The 14,837-nt window shown below is 39.9% G+C and overlaps 2 protein-coding genes across 2 annotated transcripts in view; both read left to right on the forward strand.

The window, feature by feature from the left end:
* tet1 (tet methylcytosine dioxygenase 1) overlaps positions 1–14,837 on the forward strand; it is a 154,637-nt gene that overhangs the window by 115,412 nt on the left and 24,388 nt on the right. The gene's annotated exons all lie outside the window — the stretch shown is intronic.
* Positions 7,080–14,837, forward strand: part of stox1 (storkhead box 1) — a 34,021-nt gene continuing 26,263 nt past the window's right edge. The window contains exon 1 of the mRNA XM_072436755.1: positions 7,080–7,410. Within this exon, the coding sequence (XP_072292856.1) occupies positions 7,080–7,410 (331 nt within the window). The remainder of the gene's footprint in view (positions 7,411–14,837) is intronic.

A 14,837-nucleotide genomic window follows, 5' to 3' on the forward strand; every position in this document is an offset into this window, starting at 1 on the left:
ACTGTCTGAGACGTCAGTGCGCGGTCCCTGGAGCTGACACCAGCACCTTTAGATCTTCTGCACGGTGGCGCTGCACTGAAATAATAAATGAAACTGTAATAACAGACTATAGAACACAAGGCACCCGGGACAAGTTCACTCAAGCACAAAGTCAAACATAAGGAGAAAAAGACCTAACAAGAAGGGCTGATGGGGGAGTGGGGGGAGACGTTTTTTGATCGAAGTGGAGAAATATGGTGCTGTCGAGTTGGATTTATAACGTCTTAAAGGGTTGTTTGAGGGGCTTTGAAGGCGGTTCATTAGAGTGCGGCAGCAGTGAATGACAAATAAAAAAGTCTACAGTCATCAGTCAAAAAACACAGCCATTTGTAAAAGGGTTGTCAAGAGGTTAACTCCAGAGTTTGAGTACGTCTTTGCTCAGCCAACTCTTCAAACTGAATATTGTAATGGCTTTAATTCACATTGTGCGTTTAGTGGTGAAAAATGACTTGATGACCAATGATATAATTCTGATTTATAGATTTTCCAGATTTCATAAGCAGAATATAAATTTAAATTGGTTGAATTAGGTTATTAAGGTTAGGTTTAATTAAGTGAAAGTCTGTACCAGACTGCGATGTTAGCGTGTTAATAACTGTTAGCGTTACTGTGACAATAATAGTGCTCTGGCCTCTGAAATGTCTGAAAAGCGCTTAATAATAAATAATAATAATACTAATAAGATAATAATAATATTTATTATATTATAAATATTATAATAATGTTTATTATAATAATATTTATTAATAATATTTATTATAAATAATATTTATTATAATATTTATTGTAATATAAATAATATTATTTATATTATAATAATATTATTATTTATATTATAATAATATTATTTATAATATTATTATTTAATTATTTATTATAATATATATATATATATATATATATATAAATATATATATTATAATATAAATAATATTTATTATAATAATATTTATTATATTTATTTATTATAATATTTATTAATAATATTTATTAATAATATTTATTATAAATATTATAATAATAATAGTTATGATTATAATATAATAAATATTATAATAATAAATAATAATAATAATACATAATTATAATAATAAGAAAAAATTTGGACCATTGCAGACCTTTTGAAATGAACCAGTTCTGTTTTTCTTTTTTGTTTGATTTTAAGAAGGTAAAATCAGGAAAGCGCCTTTATATTATGTAATAGTTGACTAAAAAAGTGCAATGGGTTGAGCGTTTCCTCGTCTACTTGTATTTCACATACAGTTGTTGTGTCCTTGTGCAAGACATTTCATTGAATTGCATCCCTCCTAAAGCTTAAAAAAACAACCAAATCCTAATTTTATTGCCACGACAATGACTGAATAAAATACTAAGCCAAATGATGAGGAAACAGTATTTTTTGTTCGTTTTTGTGATTTTATTTTACTTCTTTCAAACACAATATTGATAATAGCAACAAATATAAAAATAAAGATATATCCTCTGACAAAAACATCACAACGCACATCAAGACACTTTATAGTTGACTCTACCTTGCCCTTTGACCTTTTACATCAGGCGGCTCTGACCCTTTGTAATCTACATTCCTCAGTGCCATCCCGTGCTAACAGAGGCCCAGTGTGCATCCCAGACACATGTTACAAGATGTGGGTCAAATTTATTCCTGGCAAGGCACTAAAGAGCTCCAACTTCTCAAGAACCACATGTTTGAAACTTGGAGACTTGTGGTTGGTTTGAAATTATCATATTGGAAGTGCACACGAAGTGGAGATCGCTGAACCCTACGGAGTCACCTGATACCACCGCCAAATTGCTTCAATGCGCAGACACGAGGAAAATGTATGTATGCTAATTGGAACGCCTGAATGAAGAGCCAAATTACCGTAAGTCAGGGCTGAACTTTGCTTTGTGATAATCATTCCAACCAGCAGACTAAACATTTGGAGAATTTTAGATTGTATTTTTTTTTGTTTTGGCTAAAGTATGTGCTATTGTCCGGTGCAACTCAATGGAATAAAAGTCAAATACTTTGGAAAAAGATGAGTAATCATTGGGCGCCCTCTCCGAAGATCATAATTATTAGATCCAGTCCTGGTTGTGTTGGTTTTGTTACTAGGAGAATGGTGTTCAATATTGCTTTTGACCACAAAATAACAAATATTTATACATATATAAGAAATACTTTTTTTGGACAATACAGTATTATTTTTTGTATCGTTATTCGTTGAAATGAGTCTAGTTTTAATATTATGATTTTTCTTTTTGAATCACATAAATAAAATAACAACAAACAAAACCGGGCAGGACCAGAGAGAAACAAAATAGCTTTAGGAAGGGGTGGCATCCAAAGAAAAGAAGGTTAAAGCATATCACGTCCAAAATAGAGGTCCCAGTTAGTCCATTGTCTGTCAAATTTGTCCAGTCCCCAAACGTCTGCACAATTTGTGTTATCCATTTTTTTGTGATGGCCTTCTCCCCTGTGCCCGAAGTATGTTTCAAAAATATCCATCCATTGTGTCCGTGGCAGGGGGTTTGAGGCCCTAATACATTGTTCCAAAATTGAGTGGAATGGTGTTGTCGAAAATTGTCCGCATTGCCTTAAATTTGCCATTTTTTTGGTCTTGTTTGGTTAAAATAACATTATTCTGGCTGTCTCGTATTTTACAATCTAGTCTTGATGATTATCTGACTGATCGGTGAGACTGCTTACGTTTCAAAGTGCAAAAAGAATACTCTTCTACAATGTTTTGAGATGAGGGAATGCATTAGACGTGATAACTTGTTGGTCATAGAGTAACAAGAACATGTCCTGGAAATGTCTTGGAAAACTATTCCAAGCAAAGAGCGGGAATTATGTGGTAGAATCAAGAGGATGTTGGCAAACTCCACAACTCTGTATCCAACATATGCTTTGGTTTTGTAATGTTTTTGTGTCCACAGACCGCAAGTCATAAAAAATTTGGAGAATCATTCCACAGTATTTATGACAATCCAACAGCATTATTTTCATAGTTCTGCTCCACTATTGGGAGAGAAAATACTGTTATGCCACCTCATGTCAATCAAGTATCATAAACAGAAGAGAAGCAGGAGGATTGGAGGGGAATCAAACCTCATAAGAACTCAAAAAGGAGGAAAAACATAGGCATTCTGAAGAGATTGTTTGAGAGTTTGGTTGTGTTGCCAAATGCGTTGTAAAGCCTTCGAACCAGGAGGTGCTCCAATTGGCAAAAGTAGCGCAATAGAAACAACCAAAAAATGTTCAATTGTCAACGCATAGATTTAGTTTATGACCTTGATTTTTTCAGTATGTTCACAAAAATATATCTAATAAAAGCTAAGAGTCATAGCTACCTTCTTGGTAAATGTCAGGTAAACGTCTAATTGTGTTGATTCTTAGGAGGAGAATCGTTCACATTTCACTGTAATGGTTCAGTTCTTGAATTAATCTAGTGATGATCAAATAATCCTTTAGCCACAACTGCCTTGCGGTCTGACTGTGTCTGACTGGTGTGATTGACAGGAGGATTAGCCGACCAGAGAAATGCATGGTCCGTTCGTATGTTCGTATCAAAACAAACATGGAACTTTATGTATTTAAAAAGGACCAAACTTGGACTGATAAACATTGTACACTTCTGCAGAATCAGAAAGCAAAGAAGAAATTCTGTTCAAATCAGTTTTTGTTTGATGAAAAATGGCTAGGGAGCTTGTCAGTTCCCTCGTGCTTCAAATGCATGAGCCTGATTGCACAGCTCTGTCTGAGTTTGAGACACGGAGGAGGAAGTGCATGGAAGAGGAAGTGCGTGGAGGAGGAAGTACGTGGAGGAGGAAGTGCACGGAAGAGGAAGTGCGTGGAGGAGGAAGTGCATGGAGGAGGAAGTGGAGGAAGTGCGTGGAGGAGGAAGAGCATTGAGGAGGAAGAGCATGGAGGAGGAAGTGCGTGGAGGAGGAAGATCATGGAGGAGGAAGAGCATGGAGGAGGAAGTGCGTGGAGGAGGAAGAGCATTGAGGAGGAAGAGCATGGAGGAGGAAGTGCGTGGAGGAGGAAGATCATGGAGGAGGAAGAGCATGGAGGAGGAAGTGCGTGGAGGAGGAAGAGCATGGAGGAGGAAGTGTGTGGAGGAGGAAGTGCGTGGAGGAGGGAGATCATGGAGGAGGAAGAGCATGGAGGAGGAAGTGCGTGGAGGAGGAAGTGCGTGGAGGAGGAAGTGCATGGAGGAGGAAGTGGTGATCAAACTGTAAATCTTATAGAGGATTTCAGTCTGGATTTACCTAGAAACAAGTCCACAAGAACAGCAGTAAAGAGGGAAAAGACTTTTAAAATGAACAGAATCTGATAATGCTTTACAAACTAATAAATAAGTGTACATGAATAGCTTTAACGGAATAAATGCAAGCGTATAGTCATAAATCTACCAACAAATCTATAAAGTATTTTACTGAAAGGCAAACAGATCACACATTACAATGTAAAAGTGAAACTAATGCACCACTCGTCTGCGCTCACATCCATTAAAAGGCGTTGTAGTGCAGTGACTCACTCTGCACAGCGCTGATGGCCTGGCACATCGCTCTGTACGGCTAAACTGATGTATTCTTTCATGTTCAGAGGAAGCACAATATCCTGTTCCTAATGCCACTATTAGGCGGGACGTCCCCTCCAGGCTGCACCTCCTCTCTGATATATGAGGTGCAGGGATACAGTCACCAAGCGCAGGGGGATGGTTCTCATTTGAGGAGCAAAAGTTGTTCCCTATGGCATACGTTTTTTTCCACAATTTGGAAATGTAATATTTTGAGGGAAATAATTTGCCTTCCAACTAAACAATATTGAATAAACCAATGCGGATTTTCAGATGAAAAATACAAAAGTGACACTTTACGTGGGATAAATGTATTCACAGTGTGTTCACATGATTTATTATTTGTTTGTCCCTCCAGTGTAGACTGATTTGGGGACGCAAGTGTTCTGTCATGCTGCTCCCACAGCTTGGAACACTTTTCAAACAAAACTGGAAGTTTGCGAGCTAGTTTCTTTGAGATTTTTTTCCTCAAAAATACAACAACCAAGAAACAAATAACGAGAATCCTTTGAGCATTGTCTGTGCTTTTACATGTAGTGCTGTTTTAATCTCTTATACTGTTTTTATATTAGCGCAAATAACGATGTATTAATAATGTGTGCTCTGTAGTCCTCTTTTAGCCTGGTTAAATAAAGGCTTCATAACAAATAACAGCAGTAGTAGTGATCCAGCAGCTTATCGAGTTGATTCACAGCACTTTTGTTTGCTTTTAACCTCGTTTTGAGTAATGCATCTGGGACATTTAGCACTGCTGCCAAACAACATGGCGGATTTGATCAATAACAGTTGCTCGAGGTGTGTTGCTGAGTCCATCTTTGCCATCACAGAAAATAGTTGTAAGAGGGAGGGAATCCAGTGTATGTGATCTGCCATATCATCCTGCAATGTGGGAAGTGGTTCATGTACATCAGAATAATACTTTGAAGTCACGGACCAATAAACCAGATAGTGTAGAGAAACCCTCACATGGAAAGAGCTCCAATGTCCGACTTCAATTCAAACTGTAAAAGTATGTAAACAATCACATTTCCATTCTCCACATCATAATGCATTTACAGTACTGTTTTCTTCTGTTTAGAACCTGTGAAATTACCATCTGATTTCTTGTTTCAGAATTCACATTTACACAGTCATAAAGCAGATGTGCACGCACTTGTTTCAAACACATTCTTGATTTTAAGCCAGCATTTTTCTTAAATAACTGTTAGCTGTCTTCTAACTGTGGATTTATCAAAGTACGGCTGATGCCACAAAACACACTCATCAAGATGTAATGTCTGTGTGCCTGTGTTCTACTTGTTGAAATGCTAATTTCACATGTTGCTGCCTTCTTTTTAAACAAAACGAGCAGGTTAAAAGCTGTTTATCATGTTAATTAGCCTCAGGTAGTTGCACGTTGAGCACAACCGTGCACTTTGTCTTTACGCATGTGCCAAAACGCCTCATTCACAGACCTATTCTAGGAAACAATATTCAAATTGCACTTGGGAAATGTTACTAACAAGTTAAGACGAGTAAATAAGCAAGTGATATATGTGGTTTTCTATCTTCCAAATAGATCATCCAAGCAGTTAATTAAATAAAGTGAATCGTGATTTAAAGTGCATATGACAAGTTAGACTGCACATTTCACAGTGACCACGATTATATTACAATGTGCATCTGTTTCCCCAGTTTGACATGTTTGGAGACGTTTTTTTTTTAGAATTATACTTCCTGGTGTGACATGAGCCGCAGATGTGACATACGTAGAGGTAATACTGCTATTTTTACCATGAAACCATATTGTAAACAAGGCCCATCTATTTAAAATTACACAGTACTTATGATTTGACGATATGATTTGAAGTAAAAATACAGTAAAACAACTTTATTTAGTTAAATTGTTGTTTATACTGTCAGAAAAATTTGCCTGTTGCGTATAAACTGTCTCTGCATTTTGAATGGGGCGTCGCTTAATGATGACATACATAGGGGCGATCTGTTTCATACTTCCTGTAAACGTCGACTTTATTTTCTAATGTTTCTTCACAAACTGCTTTTTATCCAGACTGATGTCAAACTATGATAAATATTAAAAACAGGTACAATCCCATCAAACTAAGTAATAATGAGAAAAACATGAGAACCTCTTTAATGCCCTTGAAAGCCCCAAGTTCGCCATGTGCTCTTGTATTGAGCACCTGCGTGAAGTAGTTCCAGGGAGAAGGGGAGGCTCCACCTGTGTGTCCCGGGGCAGAGCTCCTCCTCCCGGGCCCCTTCACTTCACGGTTTCCCTGGAGCCACGGGACACAAACCAGTCCGACGCTGGCGATGTGCGGAGCGCCGTTTACGCGCACGCTTTTACCGGAGGAACGACTGTTGTTGCGGGTTCACTGAAGCCGGAACGATGTTTTAACGAACCTGTTCCTCTTGTTTCACCGTGAGAACCGGGATCGGTAGAGTTCCTCCAGGATGACGCTGCCGCCGCGGCTCATCCAGCTGTCCTCCGCGTCCCTCGCCGTGGTCCTGGCGCGGGGCGACGAGAGCGCTCAGCCGGGCACCGAAGCCAGCGCCGACACCACCAGCACCGGACAGGAGATATTCGCGGATTTCAAAGCGCAAAATTCACGAAGTTTTTGGAATAAGAGGCTGGTGCGAGCGATGGCCGAGGTGCACTTCCAGGGATGGATGGAAAACCTGGTGCTGTTCGTGCAGGGCAACGCCAATAACCTGGAGGTGCTGAGGGAAGCGTGGATGCGCCGGGCCCTGAGGTCGCCAAAGGGGTTCCTCATCCGAGCAGTGGGTACGTTACACTCTGGAGGGGGGAAATATATATATATATATATATATATATATATATATATATATATATATATATATATATATATATGTATATGTATATATATATATATATATATATATATATATATATATATGTATATGTATGTGTGGACTGAGAGGGCTTTTGAGGGGAATGTTAATGATGTGGTGGGAATGAACAGTCAACACTTGTGACCATAACAAGAAAACAAGTGCAGATTTGTGCCAATGGGAAGTAGTAGTGTTTCTTTTGTTGACAAGGAAAAATACGCGTCAAGAAAAAATTGTAATATGGGAAATAATTTGGAATAGGTACTTGTGTAACTATGTTAGGATAAAACACAAAGTTACTGCAAGAAAACACAACACAGGATCACAGAATATACATTGATCAAAGAGTATGTAAGAAAAGATTCAGGACTTGCTGTGTTCATGTTCTTTGACTTTGGGAAGAAAAATATATTTGTTTAAGTTAAAGTCTACAATCAACCAGAAGTTCACTTTTTTCACTATCATAATCTGTACTAAGAAGAATGTTTGAATTGTAAAGGTTCTAGTCATCAATCAAACGTTGACAAATATATATATTATTTAACCAAATCATTCACAATTTGAAACCCTTGCAAACTAAACATACCATTAGTATTGTGTGTATGTTGTTGCCGTGGATAATGTACACAAGCCGAGCATCGTTTGTCTGCACATAATTCGTGTCAACCTGGGACTGCATCCAACTTCTAGGTAACAATTGCTGTCATAGATTTCATGTCAAAATATTTGTAATTATACCACTTTGTCATCATACCATTAAATACACAACATTGAGAGCCTTGTGTGGTTGACTTTGCACATGTTGCCATAAGAAACGGCTCCAGAACAGTAGTCCGTCCTCTCGTCAGTCACTTGTAGTCGTTTCTCATTCACTGCATGGTGCTTGAACTGGATTGAAAGGCCAATCAGATGTCTTTGTAGCAGCTCAGTGTTTAGCCAAGCTTGTTAGCGAAACCACGCGCATGCTGTAATTATGCCTAATAGCTTTGGTGTAGAGGTGTTTGAGAAGGTTTGGAGAAAAGGTGAACACAGAGCTCCTATAGAGAGTGATGTCATGGGCTGTACATGTGTGAGAGCAGCAGCTGTGTCTCCAGACCTAATGACTGGGTTACAGAGACGAGCACCGGTCATTGGCAGAAACAGGCAAAACATGATAGACTTTATGGCTGTGAAGATGTTTTGTGAGTTGACCCTGCATGCAAATTACAACGTTCAATTCCCAGGATGGATGGAGCCTTAGTGTGAGTGGAGTTTGCATGTTTTCACCATGTCTAAGTTTCCTCTGGATACTCTGATTTCCCCAATCAATCCAAAACACGCACGATCCTCCTGCTGAGGTAGTTTAGATACATTTTTAGCTATAGAGATGGCCAAAATAATTCTGTCAAAGTCCACATTATTCATGGGGACGTACTGGTTGCTTGAGAAAATGAAGCTGTCAAGTGGCTCCTCACTACCATGTGTTTTGGGACTTTCTTATTATTCCGAAATACTCGTCTGGGATGAGGCCCTGCGGATTGAACTCCAACTATGGAGGCGGTAGATGGATACCTGTGGAATATACTTTTGGCAGCAGCAAAAAAGCAAAGAATTGGTGCAGACTGTCGAGGACTGGATGGAAATAACATGACTTTTTTTCTATTTTTTTGTGTTCTATAAAAACAAGAAAAAGTTGCTATAAAGGATGGGTCAATTGCTGAGGACACATTTCCCTATGGAGAAGTTAACTACATTTAACATAGTGGACAGTAACTATTCTTATCAGGCATAAACATCTGTTAAATCACCATGTGGCTGAAAAAAGTTGTTAAGAATTTGGGCTGCACTTTGTTTTGTTGGGAGAAGGCTAACTCTTCTGGCTTTATTTTACACCCAAGGACGAGTTACGATTAATAGCCCTTGTGATAAACCTTACACGCCTTAGTGCTAATCTGGAATAGCATGCCTGGCTAATCAAACGCTCAGGACAGGTTTCTCTCCTGCAGTGCGTCTACCTGCTGATTATGGCGCTGAGCAGTGCCAGCTCGAGCGGCGCAGACAGTGGAGTGGAGGAATGCAGAGGACCACACAGACAAGCAGACAGGGAGACAGGGGGCTGCTGGGGAGGGCGGGTGCAGAGGAGATGGGCCGGGGGGTGCAGATGAAGAGACTCATTGCCGTCCCGCTGTGAGATCGTTTCTCCAACTGAGCACCGACAAACAAGCACCAAATGGGACGACCCGCAAACGTAAGATCTGGGAGTTAATTACAATGTCTGTACAAAACTGTTAAACGCCCTGTTTTAAAGAATAATGTACATTGTAGATAAAAGTCTGTGTAATCCCTCCAGGAGGGATCTATAGTAGAAAAAGTCTGGACACTGTTATAGATTGAGAATGACTCTGGGATGAGTCGAAACGTTTGTTTTTTCTTTTGTAGATCAAATTGGTGATAATATTTTTGATCATGGTTCGAAAATGTTAGAAACGTTAGAAAACGTTTCTAACAAACATATTTAGTGCCTTCAGATAGTATCATCTGGAAGTCAAAAGTTTACACTCTAAATGTGCTCGTGCTGGGTTAAAAACAGTAAGTCGATTCAATCACAGAAGAACTGGATGCCATTCACTGTCATGAACTATTTACAGCTCATATCGTTTTGTGTTTATTGAACATATGTTTTAGTCATTGGATCTGGCAACCCAAAATAAAGAGTTGATTCTGATAGGAAAGCCAAAACACACACAGCATGTGAACATGCACATCTTTGACATGAAAGATTGTTTTGTACTTGCATCAATCAACATCACTATTATTAGTCAAATCTATATTTGATTTGAACATGTTAACTTTCTTTACAATCACAGGACACAGCTGTGATAGTTTAACTTTTATCATAAAAATGTGATGAAATCAGTGATATTAGGTAAGGAATTATATATGTATTTTTTGTAATAAAATACGTAGCATTAGTGGATAACACTATAGCATATGTGTGAGCTTCACGCCCCATTCTCGTCAGCAAACACCTCAACATGCCAACATGTCACCTCCTCCTCTCCATAATCCGGTGTCCCACACCGGAGCTATTTGTATGGAAATCACCAGCAGCAGTTTGTCAACGTGCTTTACGCCTCTTGTCGCGCTGCAGTGAATCACCACGAAGCTTTTCTGTTAGCTCTGCGGATTAATGTCCTTTTGGATTCACGGCCAGCGAGGGACAGAGCGAAAGGGACGGCTGAGAATGATACCAGGGGCCTTGACATTGTCCTGGTGTAAATATGCCACATATATGAGAAGTTATGGAGCGTAGTGTGCTTTAAACAGGTTTATTTTCCTCACTGAGTCATAACAAGGTGTTTTTTAGAGACTTTATGAGATTTCAACTGGAATACGTAAGTCACGATTCTACTGTGTTTTGACTCAAGAATTTACATAACTATGAGTATTCTTTGTCAAGACTGTATGATGCAAATGTTTGAAATAGCGTTGGCATTCCAGGGTTGTAAGAAAATGAATTTATTATAAATGTATATATACTTTGAGTTCTTTGCAACAATAACATGAAGGGCATTCTTCTGCAGAGAATTAGTATGTGTATGAAGTTACAAATACATTGGTCCTATTTTAGGCCTGTGTGCAGGGCCGGCCCAAGCCTTCAGGGGGCCCTAAGCGAAAACATTTTTGGGGGCCCCTCACCACGTCATCAGAATCAGTTTTATTGCCATTGTCAGTAAACAATTCACATATGGGAACTTTCTTCAACGCAAACAAAGCGCACCAAAACTCCAGGGCATCTGTTTGCCAGTTAGTTTATTCTCAACACTTCACAAGCTCAAATATTGATAACTTAAATCCCACAATGCAACTTGGTATTCCGCTGACATCACCTCTACTCCCTGTACAAATAACACACGTCCCAGATATGTTTTTGGGCGTATTTGTGGGCGTTAAGGGTCTACAGCCACATTAGCACATTAGCAGTTTAAATTAATGAACAGGGGGGGGGTCTGGGGGCCCTCCCCCCAAAATTTTCAGACCTTTTTTGTGTCTTCTGCTGCATTTTAATGTGGTCCAGCCGGCTAAAGTAAGAGTAAAATGTTGAGGTTGTAATGCTATAAAATGATGATGTGATGAAACTGTGCCAGGAGAAAATGACTAAAGCCATTATATAATATATAATACATTAGTGTACTTAATTACTCAATACAATATTGGCTATGAAAAATAATTATGGTCAAATTGATTCATTTTAACTGAAAATGTAAAAGTAATAGTTATCCTTACTAATTTATCTTTTACTGCTCCCAACTGTTCCTTCTTGCCAAAGTGACAAGTTATATTAAATTAAACAAATGGCATAAGCATTGCTTGATTAACAATTAACACTGATAAAACAGTGCAAACATGTTATTCCCAGAGAATGAACAGAACGAGAAGTGAAGATCCAAACCTAGCTATAGTGAAGAGACTGTGTTTCTGCAACTTTGCCACTTTTATATAAAAATATATAGTATTATTCTATAACAGACGTAATCATAATATGTCTGGTTATTTTTCACTATCAATTTATTATAATTTATAACAAATAGTCTAATGATGCTTTTTAAATAAATTGAAATGTTTTATTGCTCTATTAAAAGTTAATTACAATATAAATGTTTGTTCTGATCAGAACATCACACACTGGACTCCTGCATGAAACAATGCTGCGATGTGATTGGCTGATGGACCTGACGTGCATAAACCTTTATGTTCCTCTTATTGCACGTTAAGAAGTCAAAGTAAAACAGACATCACGAGTCACGATTGATCTCACACATGGTGATGTGAGAGAGAGGGACGCAAACTCAAACCCACTCATCTCTAACTGAGGCTGCACAAGGGCCCGGGACAGGGGCCTGGGACAGGGGACAAGGGCCCGGGACAGGGGACAAGGGCCCGGGACAGGGGACAAGGGCCCGGGACAGGGGCCGCACACTTTTCACTCCAAAGTCTCACATCAGAGGTTCTGGACGAGACGGCGCTCGTCTGGACCGGATCTCCGCCTCTTAGTGACCCGGGACATAGACGCCCCTCACCGGCCTCACCTGCAGCTCACACTCCCGGGCTGGTGTCAATGTTAAGCTTATTATCTTTCATTCAGACATATTGTGCGCGGAGCAGAGCTCTCCTCGCCTCCAGCCTGAGCAAACTAACGTGACAGAATCGTGTTGTTTCAAACAGCAGCATTAACCGTCTCTTTGTAAGAGAAGTTCAATACCTGGAGAGTGTTGTTGAGTTTGCAGTTTCTTTACATCGTCAAGAAGTTTCTTCTTTCGTTTTTCGGCATCGGGGGGATATATTCCTCTGGACATGAGGACCACGCAGGGACCACGTTCTGTTGTGTTTATGTTTTGCTCTTCTGCTCGCGCACAATGAAGTTGCCCAATCAGCGCAGGTTTGGTGTCTTGGTTGCCAGATTGTCATTACAAATAAATGCGGTTTGCGCGTTATCTGTTACCGCTGTGTGCGCTGCCGCGCCAGCAGCGTTACTACACTAGTGGCGCACGCTGCGCTTGCACTTCTCATAAGACGGGTTGCCAGGTTGGGGGCCCTACTAACACCTCGGGGCCCTACGCGGCTGCTTAGTTCGCTTATAGGCTGGGCCGGCCCTGCCTGTGTGGAACCTTTTAACAAACCTTTGCATAATCTAGGTTTTTGTATGTTTTACATGCAGTTTCACACATTTCATTTTCTTAGATTTACTATTTGCCTATATATTTGACACATTCAATCAATTTCACAATTGATTATGATAATTATGACAGTAAGCTTTTTCACAATATTATAAAACTCTCAGAAGTGACTTTTAGGGGATTGAGCAATAGAAAAATGTATCATATTGCTAGATAGAATAAAGCTGGTGACACAATAGTTTATAGTCAACTGATGGTACTACACAGACTCCTGTCCTATTGCTCTTCAAATATCCTCTTCACTAAATGGTTGAAGGTATAGTCGAATGGTGCACAGCCATGAAAATAATAATTATGGAAAACAAAATGAGAGGAGGAAACAGAGGAATGTTATCTCCATCCTCATGCATGCGCTGTAGGTGAAGCGAGTGTGAGTGTCAAAGCACAGTCCCAAACACCATGCAAACAACATGCAAACTAAAAAAACCTTTTTTATAAAATTCGATTTTGAGGTGTTGGACAAGCTCTGCCCTTGTCCAAGTATACATGCAGACGAGGCAGACGAGAAAGTCGAATTCCTGACAAGAACGTGTCGTCCTCCTAACACTAGGTGGCGATATGCGTGGTTTCAGGGGACTAATACGCCCCCTCATTCCGGTTGACCTTTTGCGTCACATACAAACAAAATCTCCTGCAACAGACTGACGGAGCGTTTTCGAACAGCAAGATGGATAGTCGTGCAGCTTTGTTCATCTCGTATGTAATGTCCGCGTTACTTTTTATGCAGATGAACTACTACACGCTAACCCTGGTGACCATGGTGATTTTGAGAGGCAGACAAGAACGCTGCATGCTGCTGGAGGGCTACAAAAATAGCATGTCTTCGTTGGTGAGCTTGATGTCGTCGCCACAGACTCGGAATTCTCGTTCTTGTTGGATGTGGGTTCGGAGCACAGACTGGTGGGAGAGGGTCGTGATCAAGGAGTTTTCCGACACAGAATGGAAAGAGAATTTCCGAATGACGCGCGGGTTATTCGATAAACTTTGCGGACTGATGGAAGGTGTTCCCAGGAACTGAGGGCTTCAGGAGCAGAAGGAGATGGGGGAGATGATGAGGAGAGCAGGTTAGTGTGAGGACCTCAGATTGACCTCTTCACTCCGGCTCTGTGTCTGCGGGGCTGTTTCTCTTCCTCCTAATCGACTCGCACGGGGTTTAACTGTTTATATAGCACAGTTACACTAGAAGTTTGATAAATGAGCTTCCTACTGTAAAAATAACCGCCTGAAAGCTTTTGAGTATTAATGTCCTACTTAGATTATCAACACACCTTTGAATCGCTGAAGAATTTGTATTTTCTGTGTCAACAGTTGGTGAGCTTGAACCTTAAACCTTGATGTTGTAGATATTTGTCTGCAAATAGTGATGATGCAGTGCGTCTTATGCTGTGATGACCTCAGAATAGTGATGACATTCACACAGAAAGATAGAATATTTAAGGTCAATGAGTAGGGTAATTTTGACTAAAAGATTATCCATGATTGATTCTATATTGGTGCCACGTTGTAAGCAGAGGCGTCACATGGACTGTCGACCTCTGCTGCATCATTCAGTGTGTTGTCTTTGCTGGAGGCTGGATCCACGAGCTGAAACATTTATGTGCAGTCAGGCAGTGTTGTAATGAGGTGTCCAGTGTCCCCCCGG

Source organism: Eucyclogobius newberryi, unplaced genomic scaffold (assembly GCF_026437365.1).
Source record: "Eucyclogobius newberryi isolate DKJ021-1_F unplaced genomic scaffold, fEucNew1.0.hap1 SCAF_8, whole genome shotgun sequence".
In the NCBI taxonomy this organism is placed as follows: Eukaryota; Metazoa; Chordata; class Actinopteri; order Gobiiformes; family Gobiidae; genus Eucyclogobius; species Eucyclogobius newberryi.